This window comes from Anomaloglossus baeobatrachus, chromosome 1 (assembly GCF_048569485.1).
Source record: "Anomaloglossus baeobatrachus isolate aAnoBae1 chromosome 1, aAnoBae1.hap1, whole genome shotgun sequence".
NCBI classification, from domain to species: Eukaryota; Metazoa; Chordata; class Amphibia; order Anura; family Aromobatidae; genus Anomaloglossus; species Anomaloglossus baeobatrachus.
Window position 1 is genome coordinate 507,969,869 of NC_134353.1, and position 23,905 is coordinate 507,993,773.

At 41.8% G+C, this 23,905-nt stretch overlaps 1 protein-coding gene across 1 annotated transcript in view; it reads left to right on the plus strand.

The window, feature by feature from the left end:
• SHOC1 (shortage in chiasmata 1) overlaps positions 1-13,006 on the plus strand; it is a 525,180-nt gene extending 512,174 nt beyond the window's left edge. Inside the window, exons 24-26 of the mRNA XM_075348066.1 lie at positions 5,714-5,807; positions 12,689-12,820; positions 12,986-13,006. Coding sequence (XP_075204181.1) covers positions 5,714-5,807; positions 12,689-12,820; positions 12,986-13,006 — 247 coding nt within the window. The remainder of the gene's footprint in view (positions 1-5,713; positions 5,808-12,688; positions 12,821-12,985) is intronic.
• Positions 13,007-23,905: the final 10,899 nt, after the last annotated feature.

Here is a 23,905-nt window from a genome sequence, read left to right on the forward strand (position 1 = left end):
CCTTTCACTTCATATATAGCAGAACTGGAATCATCATGGGATCTCGTGTGGATTACATCTGACCTGGGTTTTTGGGGGTTAATAAAGGTGTGAAAGAGGATGGGCTTTTTTGTATTTTATCTCCAATAAAGGATTTTTTCAGTATTTGTGTTTATTTCGTTTTACTTACACTTTAGTAATACGAATTCTCAGATGTCTCCCATTACTGATCTAGAGCTTAGTGTCAGCTGTGGGCTGTCATTAACCCATTATTACTCAGATTGCCACCACACAAGGGCAATCAGGATGAATCTGGTAAAATTCTGGGATTGTTGTATCTGAAAGATGAATGCTGGATTATCGGATTAGTTGAGTATTTGTGTGCAGACATTTCTGCACCAAATCTGCATCTTCTAGCAAAAACAAATGCACCAAAACCGCATGTGTTTTTGATGCAGTATTGGTGCATTTTTCTGCCAGGAGATGCAGATTTGATGCAAAAATGTATGCAACCAAATACTCAAAGTGCACATATTGCCTAAACCGGTAATCCAGCATTGAGTTCAAGGAAAAGGTTAAGACTAGCACAATCCATAAAATAGTTAAAAAAATATTTTTTATTTAATCCAGTTTAAAAACATAAGGCACTCCTGGACAAAGTACATAACTGAATAAAGGGTGAAAAATGGCATAACTTGGAGTCTATTGATCATGCACTGCATACAGGTGATCTGACTTTGCTTTTTGCTTTTTCACTTTATTGAGTTCAAGGACTTCACCTAAGGCCCGTTTCACACGTCAGTGAAAAACAGTGACGTGTAAAACACGCACATGTCCCTGCGTGTGCCGTGATTCACGGCACACGTGGGTTGTCTAAGTGCAATCCGGGCTCCGTTCTCCGTGGCCCGTGATTGCACTTAGAAAACAACTCACCTGTGCGCGCTGTCAGGAGCAGCAGAATACACCGCCGCTCCTGTCAGCTCCACGCAGCTAATGAGATTAGTAGCGCGATCAGCTGCTGTCAGTCAGGTAACTCACGGCCACCGCTGGATCCAGCGGTGGCCGCGGGTAACCTCAGTGACAGCAGCTGATCGCGCTACTCATCTCATTAGCTGCGTGGAGCTGACAGGAGCGGCGGTGTATTCTGCTGCTCCTGTCACCTGCATGCAGCAGAGCTGGAAGCGACGCTGGAGGTCCGTGAATTATGCCGGACATGGAGGGCTTTGTCGGGGTTAATAAATTGGTAATGAGGGAATTTGTTTGTGTTTTTTATTTCTAATAAATTATTTTTTCAGGTGTGTGTGTGTGTTTATTTACTGTAATTTACGTGGAGCTCCCCATCCTGAGAATACCAGCCTTCAGCTGTACGGCTTTATCTGGCTGGTATTAAAATGGGGGGGACCGCACGCCGGTTTTTTTAATTATTTATTTATTTATTTTACTGCACAGTATAGACACGCCCACTGGCTGCTGTGATTGGGTGCAGTGATACAGCTGTCACTCAGCGTGGTGGGCGTGTCTCACTGCAACCAATCACAGGCGCCGGTGGGGGGAGAAAGCAGGGAATACGAGATTGTTTAATGAGCGGCCGGCTTTTTCAAATTAGAAAAAGCTGCCGGAGCAGTGTGAATGCCGTGCAGCGCCGGTGATCGGGGATCGGTGAGTATAAGAGAGGGGGGGACACTTCAGTCACTCGGGGGATTAGCGGTCACTGGTGAATCCTTCACAAAGACAGAGCCGCGGCATGACAATGAAGTCGGGTGAAGTTCACCCGAGTTCATTCTAATCCCGCTACTCTGTCTTCCGACATGTAGTAACGACATTTTGCATCACACACGTACATTTCACACGGACAACACACACACATGTCAGTTATTTCACTCACGCACACACGGACATTCCACACGCACATACGGCTAGCATACGGGATACACACGCAGGCCACACATACCATAAAAACGGACCTAAAAAACGGAAAATGGACCCGAAAAACAACCCGTTTTACACGGACGTGGTTTTCACGGATGTGTGTTGGAGCCCTAAGATGAAGTTATTGTGTTCAATGAGTTCACCTCAGGTCAGTTCACCTTACATCACAGCTGGGGTACCGTGAGAACCGCAGGCTATGACCTCAGGTGAACTCACTGATGTGATAGCTCACAGCTGCTACTCCATCAGTGTGTCCCTGACATCGCAATGATTAGACACGTTTTCTAATGTGACTGCGTACTCAGACCTCAGATGTAGCAGAACCGAGATGGTTGTGGGACTTCATGGTGTGGATTACGTTGGACCTGCAAGGGTGTTTGGGGGGTTAATAAATTGGAGAAAGAGGGTGTTTATTGTTTTTGGTTTGTTTTTTTTTATAAATAAAGGCTTTTTCTCTGTGTTGATTTCTTTTGAATTATTGAATGTTCTCAGTGAGAGGAACAAAATTATAATCTTGTGATACCTTTTAATGGCTAACTAAAATAAAATAAAGTGACGTTACAAAGCAAGCTTTCGAGACATCTCAGGTCCCTTCATCAGGCATGGTATGACAAAATATCTGAAGAAACACAAATATATACACAAACAGAGCAGAGGGATGGCATAATAAAAGACATTTATATAAACAAACACTGAGCTTAGAAAGTGAATCCTAAATTAGCTTTGATTAGTGGTGTGAGAGTTTTATTGTCCCAATATCCATGTAGGATCAGAGGTCTGGTGAGTCTCTGGAATGACTCCTCAGATTTTGTAATGGGCCATGAATCCTTTCTCACCCATTACTAACCACGGGCTTGTTGGCAGCTGTGATTTATTTTTTTACAAATCACAGCTGTCATTAACCTCTTATATTAGCTTAATTACTACCACACTAGGGCAATAGGAATGAGCCGGGGTAAAGCGCCTGGAATTGGCACATCTAATGGATGTGACAATTCTGGGGCGGTTGGAGGCTGTTATTTTTAGGCTGGGAGGCCAATAACCATGAGCCTCCCCAGCCTGAAAATACCAGCATCCAGCTGTCTGCTTTATCTTGGCTGGGTATCAAAATTGGGAGGGATTGCACACTGTTTTTTTTTTTAAAATTTTTTAAATAATTTTTAAAAAGCCGCATGGGGTCCCCAGTATTTTAATGTACAGCAAGGATAACACGGACAGCTGCGGGCTGAACCCTGCAGCCATCTGCTTTGTTTGTACTGGGTATCAAAATATGGGGCACCCTACTCCATTATTTTCCAATTATTTATTTATTTTACTCTACTCCACAACCAATCACAAAAGCTGGCACGCCAGCAGTCTGACTTCAACCAATCACAAACGCTGTCACAGAGGATGGGCAATGGAAGCAAGGAATGTTCATGAGGGCTAATGAGCAGACCCGGAAACAGTGTGACAGCCGCGCAGAAACTTGGTAAGTATAAATATCCTGCTTTGCTTCCTTTTGCAGCCCCCAGCACTAACACCATTTTATAGCACTAAAGTTTAGGTCCCTATTGACTTATATGGGCTTTGGTAACCAGGCTCAAGTTCAAGTCTGGATCCGAACTGGACTCAAACCCAAACTTGAGGCACCTTCTTCAGGTTGGTTTACAAATGAGTTACTGAGACAGGACTAGAGATGAGCAAACCGGCCGTGGTTTGGCTCGAGTTCGGTTCACCGAACGGAGGTCTGGTTCGAGTTCGGTTCGGCGAACCGGTTCGGCGAACCACTCGAACCACATAGGAAGCAATGGGAGGCAATCACAAACACATAAAAACGCATTATAAATGTACACATACAGTTAATAAACTTTGCTATAACACTTACCTGTCCCCGGGATGCGTCCTGCACTCTGTCTCCCACAGCTTTTCCATTGGTAATCGCTGCGTCCTCCGGGAACACCAGCAGTGATGCAGGACCTATCCTGACGTCAAAATAGCCATGTGACCAGTCACGTGTCTATTATCTCATTGGCTACAGACTGGTCACATGATATATAACGCGTCATGCTAGGACCTGTCATTGCATCTCTCTGTTACACGGTGCACGTTTGTGTATCGCCGTGTGCCAGCGACATGCTCTAGCACACGGTCGACTCCCCACTCTGCTTCCCCGTTCCCTTAAGGTACCGTCACACTAAGCAACGCTCCAGCGATCCCACCAGCAACCTGAGCCTAGCGGGGTAATGTGTGCAGAGTGCCAGGTGGGCGGAGCCTAGCGGGGCCATGTGTGCAGAGTTCCAGGTGGGCGGAGTCTAGCGGGGTAATGTGTGCAGAGTGCCAGGTGGGCGGAGCCTAGCGGGGCCATGTGTGCAGAGTGCCAGGTGGGCGGAGCCTAGCGGGGCCATGTGTGCAGAGTGCCAGGTGGGTGGAGCCTAGCGGGGTAATATGCGCAGAGTGCCAGGTGGGCGGAGCCTAGCGGGGCCATGTGTGCAGAGTGCCAGGTGGGCGGAGCCTAGCAGGGCCATGTGTGCAGAGTGTCAGGTGGGCGGAGCCTAGCGGAGTAATGTGTGCAGAGTGCCAGGTGGGCGAAGCCTAGCGGGGCCATGTGTGCAAAGTGCCAGGTGGGCAGAGCCTAGCAGGGCCATGTGTGCAGAGTGCCAGGTGGGCGGAGCCTAGCAGGGCCATGTGGCGCTGAGGACTTCAGTGTCGGGGACTGCGTGGCTGAGGACAGGTGAGTGTGAGTGTGTGTGTACATGCCGAGTGCAGGAGGGGGCAGAGCCGAGCGGGGAAGTGTCGGCTCCCTGCACACGTAACTAGGATAAATATCAGGTAACCAAGGAAAGCGCTTTCCTTGGATACCCGATGTTTATCTTGGTTACCAGCTTACCGCAGGCTGCCAGCGATGGCTCCTGCACACTGTAGCTGTAAAAAGCCCTGCTTTTTGCTTATAGAACCGTTCTCGAACGTAACTCGAACTGTTGAGCTTTTAGCAAAAAGCTCGAGTTCTAGTTCGATCTAGAACACCCCCCAAAATCACTCAAACCGCGAACTGGCGAACCGCGAACTGCGAACCGCGCTCAACTCTAGACAGGACCATAACATTTAGACGATGTTACAACAGGACATTTGGGAAAGATGGAGTGATGCCTTATAAAGATAAGCCAAGGTTACAAAATTAAGGTTTTTCATACAAATGGAGAGATGGTACTAGTGATGGCATAGAAGTTCGGTGATCTCTAAAGACATAATGATAGAGAATTTAGATTGTAAGCCCCAACGGGTACAGTGATGATGACATCTGTAAAGCTCTGTGGAATTAATATCTCAATGTAAGTGAGCAAAATAAATACAATCTGCAGTCCGTCTCAAGGAGATGTGAAGTGTCCCATGTAGTGAGTCTTAAACCCAGGTGTTAGATTGAGTCCTATTGTCAAAGAATGGAACATACACATTAACTTCTCAGATTTTTCTCTATCACCCTTTAAATGACCTTTCAGTATTAGGACATTTAAATCTGTCATATTGCATCCAGGTCCAGAGAAATGTTTTCCACGGGCGTATCCAGGTCATTCCTGCCTAGTGTGCCTGTTTAGATTAGTTCTCGTTTGTAGTTTTTGTTTAGTTTTACCAATAAAGGTATCACTCCTAGAATATTTTTGTGTTTTTTTGGGCATAAAAGTATTTAAATCGATTTTCCTCATTAACATGATTACGCAATATAATTTTTATTGTACATCACTCAAAAATTTGAATTCATTTACCGTACTTTCCTCTTTTCCTAAATCACTGGATAGCATCTTATGTAATGATTTTATCATTTCAGGTACAGCCTTTCCGGTGATATACTTCATAATATTTCTTTAATTTATGCTGCTATAATCCCCTTTACTTCAAAATCACAAGATGTGGACATAAAGGTATAAATGTCATTAAAATACAATAATACAGATATCTGAAAATATAATTCTTATTCGTATTTTTTTATTATTATTATTATTATTAAAATTACAATTTTATGGACAACTGCTCAAGAAAGAATATTGACATTTTATCCCTTTTAATTATAAACTATATCCTACTGACAATAAGTTGGTTGATGTGAATCAGTGAAAAAAAACAACCGTTTTTAACTTGTAAAATCACTAACTTACTATTTTTATCACATGTAATGGATCCTTAATAACAAAGAAACAAGGTCCATGGTGTACTGGAGACGTGACCAGTTTAAATAGGGTCACAGACAAAGAACAAGGTCCCTCTGAACTATCCACCAATAGGAACAGTAGGGGTGTGATAAAAATGTGAAACTTCATCACTCATCAGTAATAGCTGAACCCCATGACATCATAAAGTTATAAGACAATATGGATACTATAAAAATAAAATGGATTCTGTTCTCTGACAATTCCCCCTTTTGTGAAAAATTATGGGTATATCAGGAGGTATACAGAAGCGCCCTATCCATGTCCTCGGCACTTTCCTAGCTGCTTTTTCAGTTTCCTAGCTGGATTCCCTTAATTATATCACACTAATGGATCTCTTCTTGTCTCGGGACCGTATTCTACAACCAGGGGTTCTTTGATTGGATTTCCCCGGAAGTAGAGTGAGCAGCCCTGGAAGCAGTGTGCAGCCGCGCGGAGACCATTAGGTATAAAGCGCTTGGTTTATTCTTATTTTCTTTCTTTTTTCTTTGATTTTTTTCTTTATTACCGGGGTGGCCAGATCCAGATCATTACCCGAAGAACCCTGGTGCCACCCATACCTTGTCCACCAAAGCACATACATATACCTGTCTTTGATGCATACGTTAGTCCATTGGTTACCTGGGCCATCATTGAGCTTGTGGCAGAAAAAGCTTACTGCCCTTTATCCACAGACCTTCCACAGTCACTTGAGCTCCCTGTGTTTTGCACTCTTTTTTTTTTGTTGTACCACCTGTTTCTGTAGGGATTTAATAACATCTTGAGTGACAGGTGCTACTGAGGTCCTGGTCTGCAGGTCTGTATTGGTAAAACACTCTCAACTAAAGGGCCTCTTCGCTGCTTCCTTGTCGGCTGCATCTGCGCATTTCCTTTGGCTTATTTGATAACAAGCGAGCCTCCAACCAGGATCGTATGATCTTTGCGGTCTTTATAGGTTTTTCATGTGACATTAGGAAAGACCTCCTGCTTATATACATTATTAGGAAAGATCTGATGCCTAGATACACATTTGGCCATCTGACCCTTTGCCATGCCACACGCGCCAGTGTAATGTCTTTATCTCTACCTCCTGTACGAATAGGAGTGGTTTGGCTTTTATTAACTCAAGTTGTGTAACTGCAGCATATACAGTATAGAATCGACCAGCATCTTAGTATATTATTCCCGCTATAAAAAAATAATAATAAAAATCTGCGTTAGATTAATCTATGATTTTAGCTCTGACTATGATACAGTAAGTGGTCGTGTGTACTTGATATGGCTGAACTAAATAAATAACATAGATTTTCCTATTTTTCACTTTCTCATTTAGCGGACATGTTTCTTACTGATTCAGTTAATATGACTGTTACAGGGGAAAGGCTTGTTTCAGGGTCTCTCTAGTATGTATGTGTCACGATTCCTCTGTGCAGAGTATCTTACAGACTAGAAGATGCTCTGCTGCATTTTCCTGAATTACATTCAGGACCATTACTGTTCCAGATCATCTTGCCTTTGGAGATACTCTGCTGTGCCTTCCTGAGTTACTGAGCTAGCAGCTTGTTTGACAGCACAGGATTCCATGTTGGTGCTGATTATTCAGGTGTTCCTCATTACTGGTAATTGCTCAGGCTTCTAACTGAGCATGCTCACCTAGAACTTTGCCAGTTGTATTTTTTGGTTTTGCTGTTGTGCTGTTGCTTCTGCTAGTGTTCTGATCTTTGTGTTCTGACCCCGGATTGTCATTTGACTTTTCTCTGCCTGTTCCTGTTCCAGTCGGACCTCCTGACTATTGACCTTGAACCATTACCTGACCATGTCTCTGTTTTCTCCCTGAACCTATTACGTGCTCTCCTGGATTTCTGACCCTTGGATATTCACCTGACTACGCCTCCGTTTACTCCTTGTGTTCATACGTGTCCTCCCATTACCAGACCCTGGCTTTCCTGACTACTCTTCTGTCCATTCTGCCAGTAAGTAGTGACTGCATCACAGTATGTCTCCTGTGCCCTCCACTGGTCTAGAATAAAAGAGCTAACATCTTTCCGCCTATTTCATCAAGTATCCAAAGCAAAGCTGAATTCATAATTGTCTACCACTTGAGTTCCACATTTGTCGCATGAGGAAGTCATATTGTGTCTAGATTGTAGAGCAACATATATATCGTGTTAATTGTAATTATGTAATCAAAAACTATTTCAACCATAGCTTGAACTACAGAAGTGTCTCTGATACAAGCGCAACACCCCTGGTGACCTTGTCCAGTCTAGCTGAATAATAAGCCACAGGTCTCTGTTGTAAACCATGTTTTCAGGAAATTTAGGCTGCTGTACTGTAATCTTCCTTTCCTCTATGAGACTATCCTCTACTGACAGAACTGTAGTTTCTCTGCTGGGAAATACAAAAGTAAAATAGATGATTCCTGGTGTAAGCTGTGATCAGGACAGCAAACAATGAATTATCCACATAATATAAACTAAAGAAACACAACCTCCGAATATGGAGGAGTCAATTTATATATTTTTTCTTTTTTTGAGAATTGATGTGATTGCAACAATATACATTGTCGGTGAATTTTGGGCACCTTGTGATAGCACTGTCCATGTACAATGACAAGCAAAAGGGTAACAATGTTTTCAACATTTTACTTTCAGGCTCCATATTCCACCATCCACTACAGCTTTGAGCATGAGGGAACTACCTTCATTTTATAGATCAATGTAAAATTCTGCACACTCTCAGCTGAAAATGCAATCTGTTTATTACACCCACAAATGCTAAGGACAGCAACACAAAACAGTGACTTAACTCTTAAGTCGCTTATTTGTGTTGCTGTCCTTAGCATTTGTGTGTGTAATAAAGATATTGCATGTTCAACTGATAGTGTGCAACATTTTACATTGATCTGGATTTGAAGGGATTTAGGACCCCGATTTGTATGCACCTCCATTACCCTTACCGTGTGCACGCCATATTCTTTATTACCTTCATTTTATAGACCATAATCTTGACTATCTCATACATAAGTTTGATTTGCAACTATTAAGCATATTTAGCATATGATTAACTATGCAGATTTTTGTCATGTCACTGCATTGTTACTGTTTTGCTTCTTAAAATCTACATTTTAATTTTAATTATTTTGTTAGTATTTTGTAAATCTACCTTTCACTTTCAACTCTGCCTGAATCCTTCTGGGCATTCTCTGGATCAGAATCAAGCATGTGTTGACCAAAATCTGATTTCAGGTCTCTTCTACACGTTCCCAATATTGGTGTATACTGGTCAACTCACTTGGGTATGTATACAGCTTATTCTTCAACTCTACTCACAAGTGTTTGATTTGTTTGAGGTCTGGGGACTGTGAGGGCCCATCCAGCAACTCTACTTCATTGTCCTTGAACCATATCTTCACCAATCTTGACATATGCATGGTCGTTGTCCTGCTGGAACACTACGTTGTCCTTTTCATACCAAGTGTACAAAGTAACTTGTCTTGTAAGATACTCACATATAGCTCTGCAGTAAGACTACCATCGATCCTGGTCAAGTATCCAACACCTTTGGCTGTGAAACAACCCCATATCGTCAAGTTTCCGCTACTGAACTTGACAGTTCCTTCAAATTCTCAATCTGATAGCCTATTTTTTCCCTTGTTTCTTCTAGACCCATCAGACCATCATAGTCTACTGACTTTTATCTCATCGCTCCAATTCATGTGTTTCCAATCTTTTACTTTCCTCTTTTTGTACTTTTTTGCAAACTTTTTTTCGAGCCACCATTCCAGACTTGTGTAATGTATCATACAGTGATTGCACGGATGTCTGTAATATCACTATTCCGAAGTATACAAGCTACTGCCGTCTTTGTCACGCCAGAACTGATAGAACTTGTGATGAGCTGACTTTTAGTCTCCGATATTTTGCTTGGATGTCCACCTCTTGGATTTTGAATGGATGGACATACTTCTTTTCTTATTCTTCCAACTGTCACAGCACTCACATGATTCAATTTGGTAATTTTTTTGGCCCAGAGACTACTATCAACGAGCAGGATGATGCTCTTTTCTTGGGAAATCTTCTTCATGATTGCGCCTCGATTCGAACCAATGACTTTCACTTGGGAATCAACCTAATAAATCACTGAGCTATTACAGAATGTGACTACTGAGTGTAAGTTTTAGTATACAGACAGAAATTAAAATATTTTTCAAATTCCAGGAGCAAAACCGTAACAATGGAGTGACATGACAAGAATCTGAATAACTAATCATATGCTAAATAGTTGCAAGTCAAATTTATATTTGAGATTGTCAAGATGATAGTTTATAAAATGAAGGTAGTCTCACACTTAAAGATGTAGTGAATAGTGAGACATGGAGTCTGTAAGTCAAAGTTCAACACATTGTTACCCTTTTACTTGTCACTGTATGCTGTAAATTGTCCATGAAAGGAAAAAACAAAACAAATAAATACTGGTAATCTGGGAGCCGAGTAATGGAATAAAAATTGATTTCCCAAGTAAATACCATAAAATGCTATGATGATTTCCCAAAGAAAATCATTATTCACATTCACAACAGACTTCCCTACTCCAGTATCTAATAAGAAATCTAAACTTCTATCCAAATTTTATTGAATCAGTGGGCTAGGATAAGTAAAAATAATAGAAAAAACAATTGCTATTCAGTTTTGCCAATATCTTATGATCATGCAGTTGAACAGTCAATTACAAAAGTTATTTTTTAATCTTCTCTCTTCAAAACACATGTTATCCAACCCCTCCCTAGTGGGCTCCTTTGTTTTCTTTCACAAAGGCTGTTCACAACTTATAACTCTCAAATTTATTCAATTCTTTTACAAATGGCAAAATATCTTCTATCATTTCATCTTTCTCTGAGGTATGTCATTTAAGATTTTTGGATTGTTCCCACTATTATGCCTAATCTAATGCTGCAGAACTTTGAATTACTGATCTCTGATTCTCAAGTCTATAAATAATCAGTCCCATATCTATCAATCAATATATGCAGTCAAATCTTTCTCTTTTGTGTTTACCAGTTCCTCAAGGTCTGCAACTTGCACAGTTATATCTGACTTGCATCTGTTGGATGTCTGAATAATGGAACATATTTTTTATCGTTTTAGTTGTTAAAGTAAAGAAGGAGTTAATATCTTCAAGCCTGCTCAAAAATGTTTTAAGGGGTGAGATTCCATCCTTGAAACAAAGAGCTGTTGAGGGGGTTTGGCTAAGGCCGGTTTCGCACATCCGGCATTTCGCCGGATTGCTGGATCCGGCACACTCCTGTACAGTGTAATATTGTACAATGGCATCGCGGCACCTCCGGTCACATGCTCCAGTCACATGACAGCATGTGACCGGAGCTTGCCGCGATGCCATTGTACAGTATTAGCACTGTACTGGAGTGTGACGGATTCTGCAATCTGGCGAAATGCCGGATGTGTGAAACTAGCCTAAGCTGGGTGGATGTTGGGAGTGTCTGTATTTACTACGCAGCTATGTCTTCTGCTATTTTTTATACTATTTTTGAAACATCTATATTTATGCTGCTGCTGTTAATCATCAACATCAATACAATCCACTAATGTTACAATTCAATCCCAAGGACTAATGACCAGTAAAATGCCAAATCCACTCTTACAAACTGAACTTCTCATCATGTACACAGAGTTCACAAAGGCATAGGTATCTTTTCCCAGTTCTTGGACAAGACTATTTAATGCAAAATAACTCACCCTGAATTTAGATAGACCAAGCTCATAGAAAAAGTAAGGCAAGATTGTAAAAATAAGCTTCTTACCTTAAACTGAAGCTTTTAGCATTTAGCTCTGAGTTGCCAAGCGACAGCCTCAAAATCCTAATGCTTTTGAGATGATCTGCAAAGAGGAGTGGACCAAAATTGCTCCTGACATGTGTGCAAACCTCATTATCAACTACAGAAAACGTCTGACTGCTGTGCATGCCAACAAGGGTTTTGCCACAAAGTATTAAATCTTGTTTGCCAGAGGGATCAAATACTTATTTCTCTCTGCAAAATGCAAATAAATTTATACAATTTTTACAATGTGACTTTCTGGACTTTATTTTGGATATTCTATCTCTCACTGTTAACATTAACCTACCCTTAAAATTATAGACTGTTCATGTCTTTGTCAGTGGGTAAACTTACAAAATTAGCAAGGGATCAAATACTTATTTCCTTCACTGCATTGGACTTTTTAAAAAAAAAAAAAAAAATCCATAATCAAAGTAACAAGAACATTTTAGTAAATTGTGGAAAATATTTATGACAATTTCCATGAAAAATGTTCCCTCTTATCTTGGTCTGTATTTCTGACTACATAGCTTCCTTAATACATGCATATTATTTTAATTTCTGCTGTTTAGAATACACATTGACAGTGCAACCTCCAAATTTTTAGTCTAAGGGACAATTTAACAGGTTACAAAAGACAAAATATATGCAGGCTCATTTCAGTGGTAAATATCACATATTTCACTTTTGTTCTTCATGTTTATGCAATACAATGTAATAAAACATTAAAACTAAATGGATTAAATAAATATAATTATATTGTAGCTGTTTTTCTGCTTAGGTTTTAATTTCTTCTGGAGTAGATGAGACAGGATCATTGATTCATCAGATTCTAGACTACACCCTTATGTCATGGAAGAGTGACCCCTACAAGTGGTTAGACAGGTCATGGCTTTCTGTTCTCATTTCTGAGGTACGTGTTACATTAATTAGTTAATTTGGGTCATTAAAGTTTAGGCTATTATATATTATTAAATTACAACTTGAATAATATACACCTGATTTGTATTGAATTGTGTAAGAAAAACATGTTCCTTGAGTCTTTTTTTATTGTAGTTTTGTTCGTTTGTATGGTCAGCAAAAAAAAAGGAAAAAATAGTTTTTTCATTTTACAAATTGCAAGTCCTTGGTTGTTGTCACGGGGTCCTTCTCCGATATCACACAATCAACAGAGCTAGAGATGATTGAATCAGGGGCATAACTACTACGGTTGAAGAGGTTGCCACTGCGACTGGGCCCAGGGGTGCAGGGGGCCAGGTGGCCCCAGCCCCTGATTCAGAGCAGAGAATAAGCTGACAGCTGCCGATGCTGTAAGTGGCCGTGCATGACACTGATGTCATGCGCTGCGCCACTTATACGCTTGTCAGTTCCCAGTGTCGCAGGAGGACGCCGGGGGAGCGCAGGGTAGGTGAGTACCATGGCCACCAGTTGCACAGGGCCTCTTCCGGCAGACAGCAGATGGGGCGCCACGGTGAGCAGCAGATCACTGCTATTTGCTGCTCCTGCGGTGCACAGGCTCCAGCACAGGGCGCCCTCCCCTCCTGTGTGTTCTGTCTGCTCCCGTCTTCACCACAGAGTGAGGGTGGAGGAGCGCCTGCACTGCTGTGGCCGTAGAACCTGCTTCTAAAGACCCCCTGAACTCCAGGAGGCTGAGAAAGGAGGTGAGTATAATGTGAATCATGTGTTATGTGCTGTCTGTATGTGTTATGTATAAGATATGTTTGTCCTGTATAGTGTGCAATATGTAGCTGTCTGTCTGTGTAGTACTATCTGTCTGTCTGTTTATACTGTCTATTTGTCTGTCCATGTATACAGGAAAACCAAAAAAATGGCATTGAGAACATTTCTGTTCCTAAAAGAGGTGGGGATATGAATAAAATACTTCACATCAAAGAAGCCAAATGGATTTTTATTCTTAATACTAGAGTTCCATTTGGATTGAACCTTAGGAATGAATTGAATAACATTTATTAACCCCTTCTGTTTTTCCAGGTGTATTATCATGTTGATTTCATTGTGCTAATTAGTCCACATGTTTTTTTGGAGGGTTTTTTTTGCCATGATGTCAGTTCCAGTTTATACCTTTTTAAACTGTGTGTTCACCAACTATTGTTATGTGATCAAGGACGCTGCGACGTCTGAAACGCGTCTTTTCCTGTATGGTTGGCACCACGCCATATTGATGGCTTTTTTAATGAAAATTTAATAAAGAAAAGAACTAAATTTTACTATCTGGACTGGATGCTGGAGTTTTCTTCACTTGTGTCTATCTGTGTATACTATTTGTCTGTGTATTCTGTATGTCTGTGTATACTGTCTGTCTGTGTATACTGTCTGTCTTTGTATACTGTGTGTGTATACTGTCTGTAGGTCTGTCTGTGTATACTGTCTGTCTATACTAACTGACTATGTCTGTCAATACTGTCTGTGTATACTGTGCATACTGCGTATACTGTCTGTCTGTGTACTATCTTTCTGTGTATACTATCTGTCAATACTGTCTGTCTGTCAATACTGTCTGTCTGTCTGTACTATCTGTCTATACAATCTTTCTGTCAATACTGTCTGTCTGTCAATACTGTCTGTCTATACTATATGTCTGTCTATACTGTCTGTCTGTCAATACTGTCTGTCTGTCTGTCTATACTATCTGTCTATACAATCTGTCTGTCAATACTGTCTGTTTGTCTATACTATATGTCTGACTATACTGTCTGTCTGTCAATACTGTCTGTCTGTGTATACTAGCTGTCTGTGTATACTAGCTGTCTGTCTGTATACTGTCTGTCTGTGTATACTATCTGTCTGTCTGTACTATCTGTCTATACAATCTGTCTGTCAATACTGTCTGTCTGTCAATACTGTCTGTCTGTGTATACTGTCTGTGTATACTAGCTGTCTGTGTATACTAGCTGTCTGTGTATACTGTTTGTCTGTCTGTGTATACTGTCTGTCTGTGTATATTGTCTGTCTGTGTATACTATCTGTCTGTGTATACTGTGTGTGTATACTATCTGTCTATACTAACTGGCTATGTCTGTCAATACTGTCTGTTTGTGTATACTGCGTATACTGTCTGTGTATACTATCTGTCTGTGTATACTATCTGTCTGTCAATACTGTCTGTCTGTCTGTCTATACTATCTGTCTATACAATCTGTCTGTCAATACTGTCTGTTTGTCTATACTATATGTCTGACTATACTGTCTGTCTGTCAATACTGTCTGTCTGTGTATACTGGATGTCTGTGTATACTAGCTGTCTGTGTATACTATCTATCTGTCTGTATACTGTCTGTCTGTGTATACACAATCTGTCTGTAAATACTGTCTGTCTGTCTGTGTATATGGTCTGTCTGTCTGTGTATATGGTCTGTCTGTGTATATGGTCTGTCTGTACATCTATCTATCTATACATTCATTCTATCTATCTATACAAAATTCCATATACCTGATTATGAAAGTGAACACATAGTACAATTCTTTATCTTTTTCTACTGTGTGTGGCGCGGTGGGAGGCTATATGCCAGGATTAGTGGACTATATAGCATGATGGGGACTATATACCAAGATGAGGGGGCTATATACCAGGATAGGTTGCTATATACCAGGATGGGGGCTATATACCACAATGGAGGGCTATATACTAGCATGAGTGGCTATATACCAGGATAGAGTGCTATATACCAGGATGGGGCCATGATGGGGCCATATATACCAAGATGGGCAATGATAGGGACATATACCAGGGTGGGTCCATATATACCAGGCTATATCCATGATCTGGGTCATATACCAGGATGGGACCATATATAAACAGGATGTAGGCATGATGGGACCAAATATACCAGGATATAGGCATGATGGGGGGTCATACACCAGGATGGGTCCATGATGGGGAGATATACCATAATGGGGTTATACACCAGGATGGGGCCATGATGTGGGCATATTTACCAGGATAGGGACATACAGTCAGGGCCAGAAATATTTGGACAGTGACACAAGTTTTGTTATTTTAGCTGTTTACAAAAACATGTTCAGAAATACAATTATATATATAATATGGGCTGAAAGTGCACACTCCCAGCTGCAATATGAGAGTTTTCACATCCAAATCGGAGAAAGGGTTTAGGAATCATAGCTCTGTAATGCATAGCCTCCTCTTTTTCAAGTGACCAAAAGTAATTGGACAAGGGACTCTAAGGGCGGCAATTAACTCTGAAGGCGTCTCCCTCGTTAACCTGTAATCAATGAAGTAGTTAAAAGGTCTGGGGTTGATTACAGGTGTGTGGTTTTGCATTTGGAAGCTGTTGCTGTGACCAGACAACATGCGGTCTAAGGAACTCTCAATTGAGGTGAAGCAGAACATCCTGAGGCTGAAGAAAAAGAAAAAATCCATCAGAGAGATAGCAGACATGCTTGGAGTAGCAAAATCAACAGTCGGGTACATTCTGAGAAAAAAGGAATTGACTGGTGAGCTTGGGAACTCAAAAAGGCCTGGGCGTCCACGGATGACAACAGTGGTGGATGATCGCCGCATACTTTCTTTGGTGAAGAAGAACCCGTTCACAACATCAACTGAAGTCCAGAACACTCTCAGTGAAGTAGGTGTATCTGTCTCTAAGTCAACTGTAAAGAGAAGACTCCATGAAAGTAAATACAAAGGGTTCACATCTAGATGCAAACCATTCATCAATTCCAAAAATAGACAGGCCAGAGTTACATTTGCTGAAAAACACCTCATGAAGCCAGCTCAGTTCTGGAAAAGTATTCTATGGACAGATGAGACAAAGATCAACCTGTACCAGAATGATGGGAAGAAAAAAGTTTGGAGAAGAAAGGGAACGGCACATGATCCAAGGCACACCACATCCTCTGTAAAACATGGTGGAGGCAACGTGATGGCATGGGCATGCATGGCTTTCAATGGCACTGGGTCACTTGTGTTTATTGATGACATAACAGCAGACAAGAGTAGCCGGATGAATTCTGAAGTGTACCGGGATATACTTTCAGCCCAGATTCAGCCAAATGCCGCAAAGTTGATCGGACAGCGCTTCATAGTACAGATGGACAATGACCCCAAGCATACAGCCAAAGCTACCCAGGAGTTCATGAGTGCAAAAAAGTGGAACATTCTGCAATGGCCAAGTCAATCACCAGATCTTAACCCAATTGAGCATGCATTTCACTTGCTCAAATACAGACTTAAGACGGAAAGACCCACAAACAAGCAAGACCTGAAGGCTGCGGCTGTAAAGGCCTGGCAAAGCATTAAGAAGGAGGAAACCCAGCGTTTGGTGATGTCCATGGGTTCCAGACTTAAGGCAGTGATTGCCTCCAAAGGATTCGCAACAAAATATTGAAAATAAAAATATTTTGTTTGGGTTTGGTTTATTTGTCCAATTACTTTTGACCTCCTAAAATGTGGAGTGTTTGTAAAGAAATGTGTACAATTCCTACAATTTCTATCAGATATTTTTGTTCAAACCTTCAAATTAAACGTTACAATCTGCACTTGAATTCTGTTGTAGAGGTTTCATTTCAAATCCAATGTGGTGGCATGCAGAGCCCAACTCGCGAAAATTGTGTCACTGTCCAAATATTTCTGGACCTAACTGTATTTATCAGGAAGTGGCCCAGGATGGGGGGTTCAGGCTCAAACTCTGCATCGGGGCCCATCAGACTGTACTTACGCCACTGGATTGAACAATCCAAAGAACATTTATTCCAAGCAAATCAGAAGGTCCAACAAATAATCCACCACACGGAGGGTATAATAGTTCAGTACTGGGATAAATGTCCCAGGGATCAGTCACAATGCTCCAGCAGTCCTTTTCCAGGGAAATCGGGGTTTATCAACGGCTCTCTTGGGTGCTGCCTGTAGCCGCAGATTCACCCCCAGAATAATCTCCCAGGTAAACAAACAGAGAGTTTGGGAGGATTCCAGGCCCTCTCCCCCAGACCTAGAGACAGAAGCACTGCAGGGAATTTTAACCCTGCAGAGAAGGACAAATAATACACAGAATGGACAGAGCACCACACCTAAAATACGAACCTACACAAAATGATACACAACCCACCATATTCCACCATCACAACCTCTCCCTCTTTCTTAATAAATGAGTGCGCCATGAGGTCTACACAGACCTCTGGCCTCATCACTTAAGTCCATGTGGCTCAGCTGTGGATAGTTCCTTGTACAGCGGTAAGGTTGGAAGGACAATCTTCCCTTTGTGTCCTTCTTCACTCAAACTGTGTTTCCTGCATCCACAAATCGTCATTGTAGATCTCCCACATCATTTCCTAGGAGAATATCTGCAGGCAGGCCGCTCATCACCCCAACCACACATTGCTTGACTCGAGGTCAAAAGTCCAGATCTACAATCGCATTTGGGATATTCCTCTTTTGTCCTCCAGCCAATTCAATAACAATCTCTGGTCCAGTATGTATCGCCTCTGGCCGAACCATCCGGGGATCAGCTATTGTGAGAAATGCTCCGGAGTCACAAAATCCAATGACTATCTGTCCATCCAGCACAACCTCCTGTAAGTGCTTACTTTGATGGTAAGAGTAACTTGGGGCTGTGGCTCGCACCCCATAAACTCCTAGTGGTTGACCATGAGTGTCTGAGCAATTAGGGAAGTCAACTTGAAGGGGTGAGAACTCTTCCCTCATTATATTTGGCTGTAGAGAATGAACAGGTCGATTTGGTGCAAGGTCATTCCTCAGTTGACCAGCAGGGCAAGTGTTTTGCAAATGCCCAGGCTGCCCACATCGATAACATCTCCTCTGCGTCATACTTGCGCGACAACTGGATTGCAGGTGCCCAGGTTGCCCGCACCCATAACATCTCCTCTCTGTCATTCCCACCAGGCGTGGTCGGAATTGTTGGGGCCCAGGATTGTGAGCTGTGGTTGTCATCGGCCTGCAGCTGTGTGGAGGGGCAGATACAGTATAACTGGAGAGGGCCGGGGTGCAGAAGCAGGCTGTGGCTTATTATCCAGAAGCCCCCTCTATTGCGGTCGAATAGTAAGGGCCTCATCAGCCAGGGCTGTAGCTCAATCCAAGGTGCACGGCGTGCGCTCTCTGACCCATTCCTGTATTTCTGAGGGACACTTGCAAAGAAAATGTTCTATAAGAAATACCTATATAATATCTTCCACAGTGAAGGCATTTTCTGCTTCCAGCCATCTCCGACATGCCTTGGACATCTTATGTGCATACATCTTAAACTATCTCCCTGTGCTGCATAGGAGGTCTTGGAACTGTGCCCTATGTGAGTCTGGGGTGATAGCATGGTAATCCAGGATAGTCCACTTTATAATGTTGAAATCCCGGTTCTGCTGTGAGTCAATGGTGCGATAACCCTCTGCCAGGCTTCCGTTCAGGAGTCCCAATAACAAACACATTCAGCCAGAGTGGGGCACCTCACTCACTCACCTCACCGCCATCACGGCACACTGCTGCTCAAAGTTCTTGAAGAACCCTTCCACATCTCCAGAAGCCTCATCAAATGACTTGAAGTCCGCATGGGTGATCCGTACAGGCTCCCAGATTGCTGGGTTTACACTCCAACTTATATTACTCCCTCTGTCGGACCCCATTGCTTCTTGTCTTTTCTGTGCTTGGCGAGTAGCCTTCTGATTATACTCCTGAGATACCCCTAGGCCCAGAACTGCCATCTCATCTTCGAACTATACCAACCATTGGCTTTTTGGGGCAGGGATGCCAGTCTCCAGTGCTTGTCCGTTAGACATCTGGGAGGAGGTGGTCTGGCTCGCACCGTCCAGTAGATCAATTAAGGCCTCTTTAGTCAGTTCCTGGTAGCTCAGGCCCAGATCTCTGTCTCTCTCCTATAGCCTGGATACTGTCTAGTTTCTGTTCTCACTCTGTGGGTGGATCTCCATTGGGCTGTGATCCCACCGCTGCCACCAGTTGTCATGGGGTCCTTCTCCAATATCACACAATCAACAGAGCGAGAGATGATTGAACAATCCAAAGAACAATTATTTCAAGCAAATCAGAAGGTCCAACAAATAATCCACCACATGGAGGGTAAAATAGTCCAGTAATGGGATAAATGTCCTGGGGATCAGTCACAATCCTCCAGCAGTCCTTTTCAAAGAAAATGGGGTTTATCAACGGCTCTCTGGGGTGCTGCCTGTAGCTGCAACTTCTACCCCAGAGGAATCTTACTCCTATACGAACCTACACAAAATGATACACAACCCACCATATTCCACCTTCACATTTGTTACAAGCAAGCTTTTAATAGCTAAAAGATAACACAAAATTAGAAGAATCATATCTTTATTAACCATATACACAGAGACAAGGAAAATGTACAGGACCAAGACTTCAGTGTGCATAGTAGCATGGTAGCACCTCTGTTGAGGCCTATTTGCACTTCAGAATGCATTAAAAGGGTCTGTTAGCAAGTTTTTTGCTATTTAATCTACTGTATTTGAAAAATAACATTGGTCAAGAAAGTCTGATTCCATTAGTGTGTAACTTACTGGGCTGCTTGGTGCAGTTTTCATGGAATACCTGTTTTGTTTGATGTAGATGTAGCAGAGCTGAGACTTATGGGCTGTGTATAAATCCACCCACACCCCTGACTGGCAGCTTCCTGTGTACACTGTGAATTATCAGCAAGCTGCCAATCAGTGGTAGGGGTGAGGTTATACAAATTAGTCTGACTGCTGTGCGTGTAAGATGTAGTCAAGCAGTGATAGTCTCCTGCTAAGAAAACACCGATTATATTGAAACTACACCACAAAGCCTAATAAGTGACAAATATCTGTAATCAGGCTCATGTGCTCTATATTATGCTACTCTGGGATTAAATAGCATAAACCTGCTGACAGATTCCCTTCCCTTCATGACATCCGCTGAATATGTATAGTGCTGTGGGAAGTGCAATCCAGCAAACCTCCATACGTGTAGAGCGCTACAATCATGCTGGCTCAAAAGTAAAGCTGGTGAAATCATTGTGCTAGCTCCGATCATAAGCATTTAACCCCTCTGATACCACTGTAACTAGGGACAGCGGCATCGATCTACTTACAAAGAGAGGGAGCGATCTCTTTCCTCTGATTGGCACAACACAATTGCATTGTGCCAATAGACTACATGGTGACTCTGGGCCAAATAGTGGCAGTAGTGTCACAAAAAGATAGGGATATTTGGCTTCAGGTGAAACTTATGTAAAACATAAAAAGTTCTCGCTACAGTAATATTTTATCATGAAAGTAGGGTATTAGAAACATGCAATGGGGATTTCCTCATCTCAAACAATTTATTGAAACAAAAGCCAACAACAGTGATGGGAATACCAAACTAAATTCCGGCATCCGTTTCTTCATAAAAATCCCAAGTTTTTTGTTCAAACTTCTAAAAATTAAAAAATTAATGTAAAAAATGATATAAAAATATATGGAATACATTGATCACCTAGTGCTCTGAAGCTAAAAACGCATTTCGGACAACAGTCCTTAATAACTGTATCTGCCTAAAACACATGTACTGTATGTGGCGTTTCATGTCATTTACCATATGTCATGTGTATCTTATCCACCAATTCCAAAAATGAGAGACAGAACCTTAAAGGTTTAATGTTACAATACAGAAAGTAACTTCATTTATTAATGAATACAGTCAGGGCCAGAAATATTTGGACAGTGACACAAGTTTTGTTATTTTAGCTGTTTACAAAAACATGTTCAGAAATACAATTATATATATAATATGGGCTGAAAGTGCACACTCCCAGCTGCAATATGAGAGTTTTCACATCCAAATCGGAGAAAGGGTTTAGGAATCATAGCTCTGTAATGCATAGCCTCCTCTTTTTCAAGGGACCAAAAGTAATTGGACAAGGGACTCTAAGGGCTGCCATTAACTCTGAAGGCGTATCCCTCGTTAACCTGTAATCAATGAAGTAGTTAAAAGGTCTGGGGTTGATTACAGGTGTGTGGTTTTGCATTTGGAAGCTGTTGCTGTGACCAGACAACATGCGGTCTAAGGAACTCTCAATTGAGGTGAAGCAGAACATCCTGAGGCTGAAAAAAAAGGAAAAATCCATTAGAGAGATAGCAGACATGCTTGGAGTAGCAAAATCAACAGTCTGGTACATTCTGAGAAAAAAGGAATTGACTGGTGAGCTTGGGAACTCAAAAAGGCCTGGGCGTCCACGGATGACAACAGTGGTGGATGATCGCCGCATACTTTCTTTGGTGAAGAAGAACCCGTTCACAACATCAACTGAAGTCCAGAACACTCTCAGTGAAGTAGGTGTATCTGTCTCTAAGTCAACAGTAAAGAGAAGACTCCATGAAAGTAAATACAAAGGGTTCACATCTAGATGCAAACCATTCATCAATTCCAAAAATAGACAGGCCAGAGTTAAATTTGCTGAAAAACACCTCATGAAGCCAGCTCAGTTCTGGAAAAGTATTCTATGGACAGATGAGACAAAGATCAACCTGTACCAAAATGATGGGAAGAAAAAAGTTTGGAGAAGAAAGGGAACGGCACATGATCCAAGGCACACCACATCCTCTGTAAAACATGGTGGAGGCAACGTGATGGCATGGGCATGCATGGCTTTCAATGGCACTGGGTCACTTGTGTTTATTGATGACATAACAGCAGACAAGAGTAGCCGGATGAATTCTGAAGTGTACCGGGATATACTTTCAGCCCAGATTCAGCCAAATGCCACAAAGGTGATCGGACGGCGCTTCATAGTACAGATGGACAATGACCCCAAGCATACAGCCAAAGCTACCCAGGAGTTCATGAGTGCAAAAAAGTGGAACATTCTGCAATGGCCAAGTCAACCACCAGATCTTAACCCAATTGAGCATGCATTTCACTTGCTCAAATCCAGACTTAAGATGGAAAGACCCACAAACAAGCAAGACCTGAAGGCTGCGGCTGTAAAGGCCTGGCAAAGCATTAAGAAGAAGGAAACCCATGTTTGGTTTGTCCATGGATTCCAGACTTAAGGCAGTGATTGCCTCCAAAGGATTCGCAACAAAATATTGAAAATAAACATATTTTGTTTGGGTTTGGTTTATTTGTTCAATTACTTTTGACCTCCTAAAATGTGGAGTGTTTGTAAAGAAATGTGTACAATTCCTACAATTTCTATCAGATATTTTTGCTCAAACCTTCAAATTAAACGTTACAATCTGCACTTGAATTCTGTTGTAGAGGTTTCATTTCAAATCCAATGTGGTGGCATGCAGAGCCCAACTCGCGAAAATTGTGTCACTGTCCAAATATTTCTGGACCTAACTGTAGCTTATAAAAAACTACAGTCAATATAAATATATTCATTGTAGGGATATACAGTATGAAGTCCTGTTTGATGTTTAGACCATATGGAGTATTGGTGTGCAGAGAAAATATCCACAACACCTCCACGTTTAGCAGTTTTCTCCTATGGTCCCCTCCCCGTACAGGTATAATCACATTCTACATGAGTTGGGTATACCCCCCAAAAAATTTCAAAGTCTCAAAAACTTGTCATGTGGCCTTGAACATCAATGACAGCTTGACACCAACATCTCATGCTGCTCACAAATTGAGGCATGGCATCTCACTCTTCTTGAGGGGCGGCACTAAAGTCATTAAGGTTCTGAGGTGCAGAGTTATGAGCCTCAATACGGTGACTCAGCTGATCCCAAAGGTTTTCTATGGGATTCAGGTCTGGAGAAAGTGCAGGCCACTCCATGGGAGGTACCCCAATCTCCAGCAGCCGTTCCTTAATGATGCATAAACCAACTTGGCACTCAAATCGATAAGTGTGCAGAAAAAGAGATTTTATTTTGTAGAAATCCAATTGTTTATACAACAAAGATATGACTGTGAACATAATCTGGTACTTGACCTTTTAATATATTGAATATTCATCTGCATCCTAAGAACTGAGTACTACTGACGTGTAATTATGTATTTATTTTGTATTAAATTGTATTCACATTA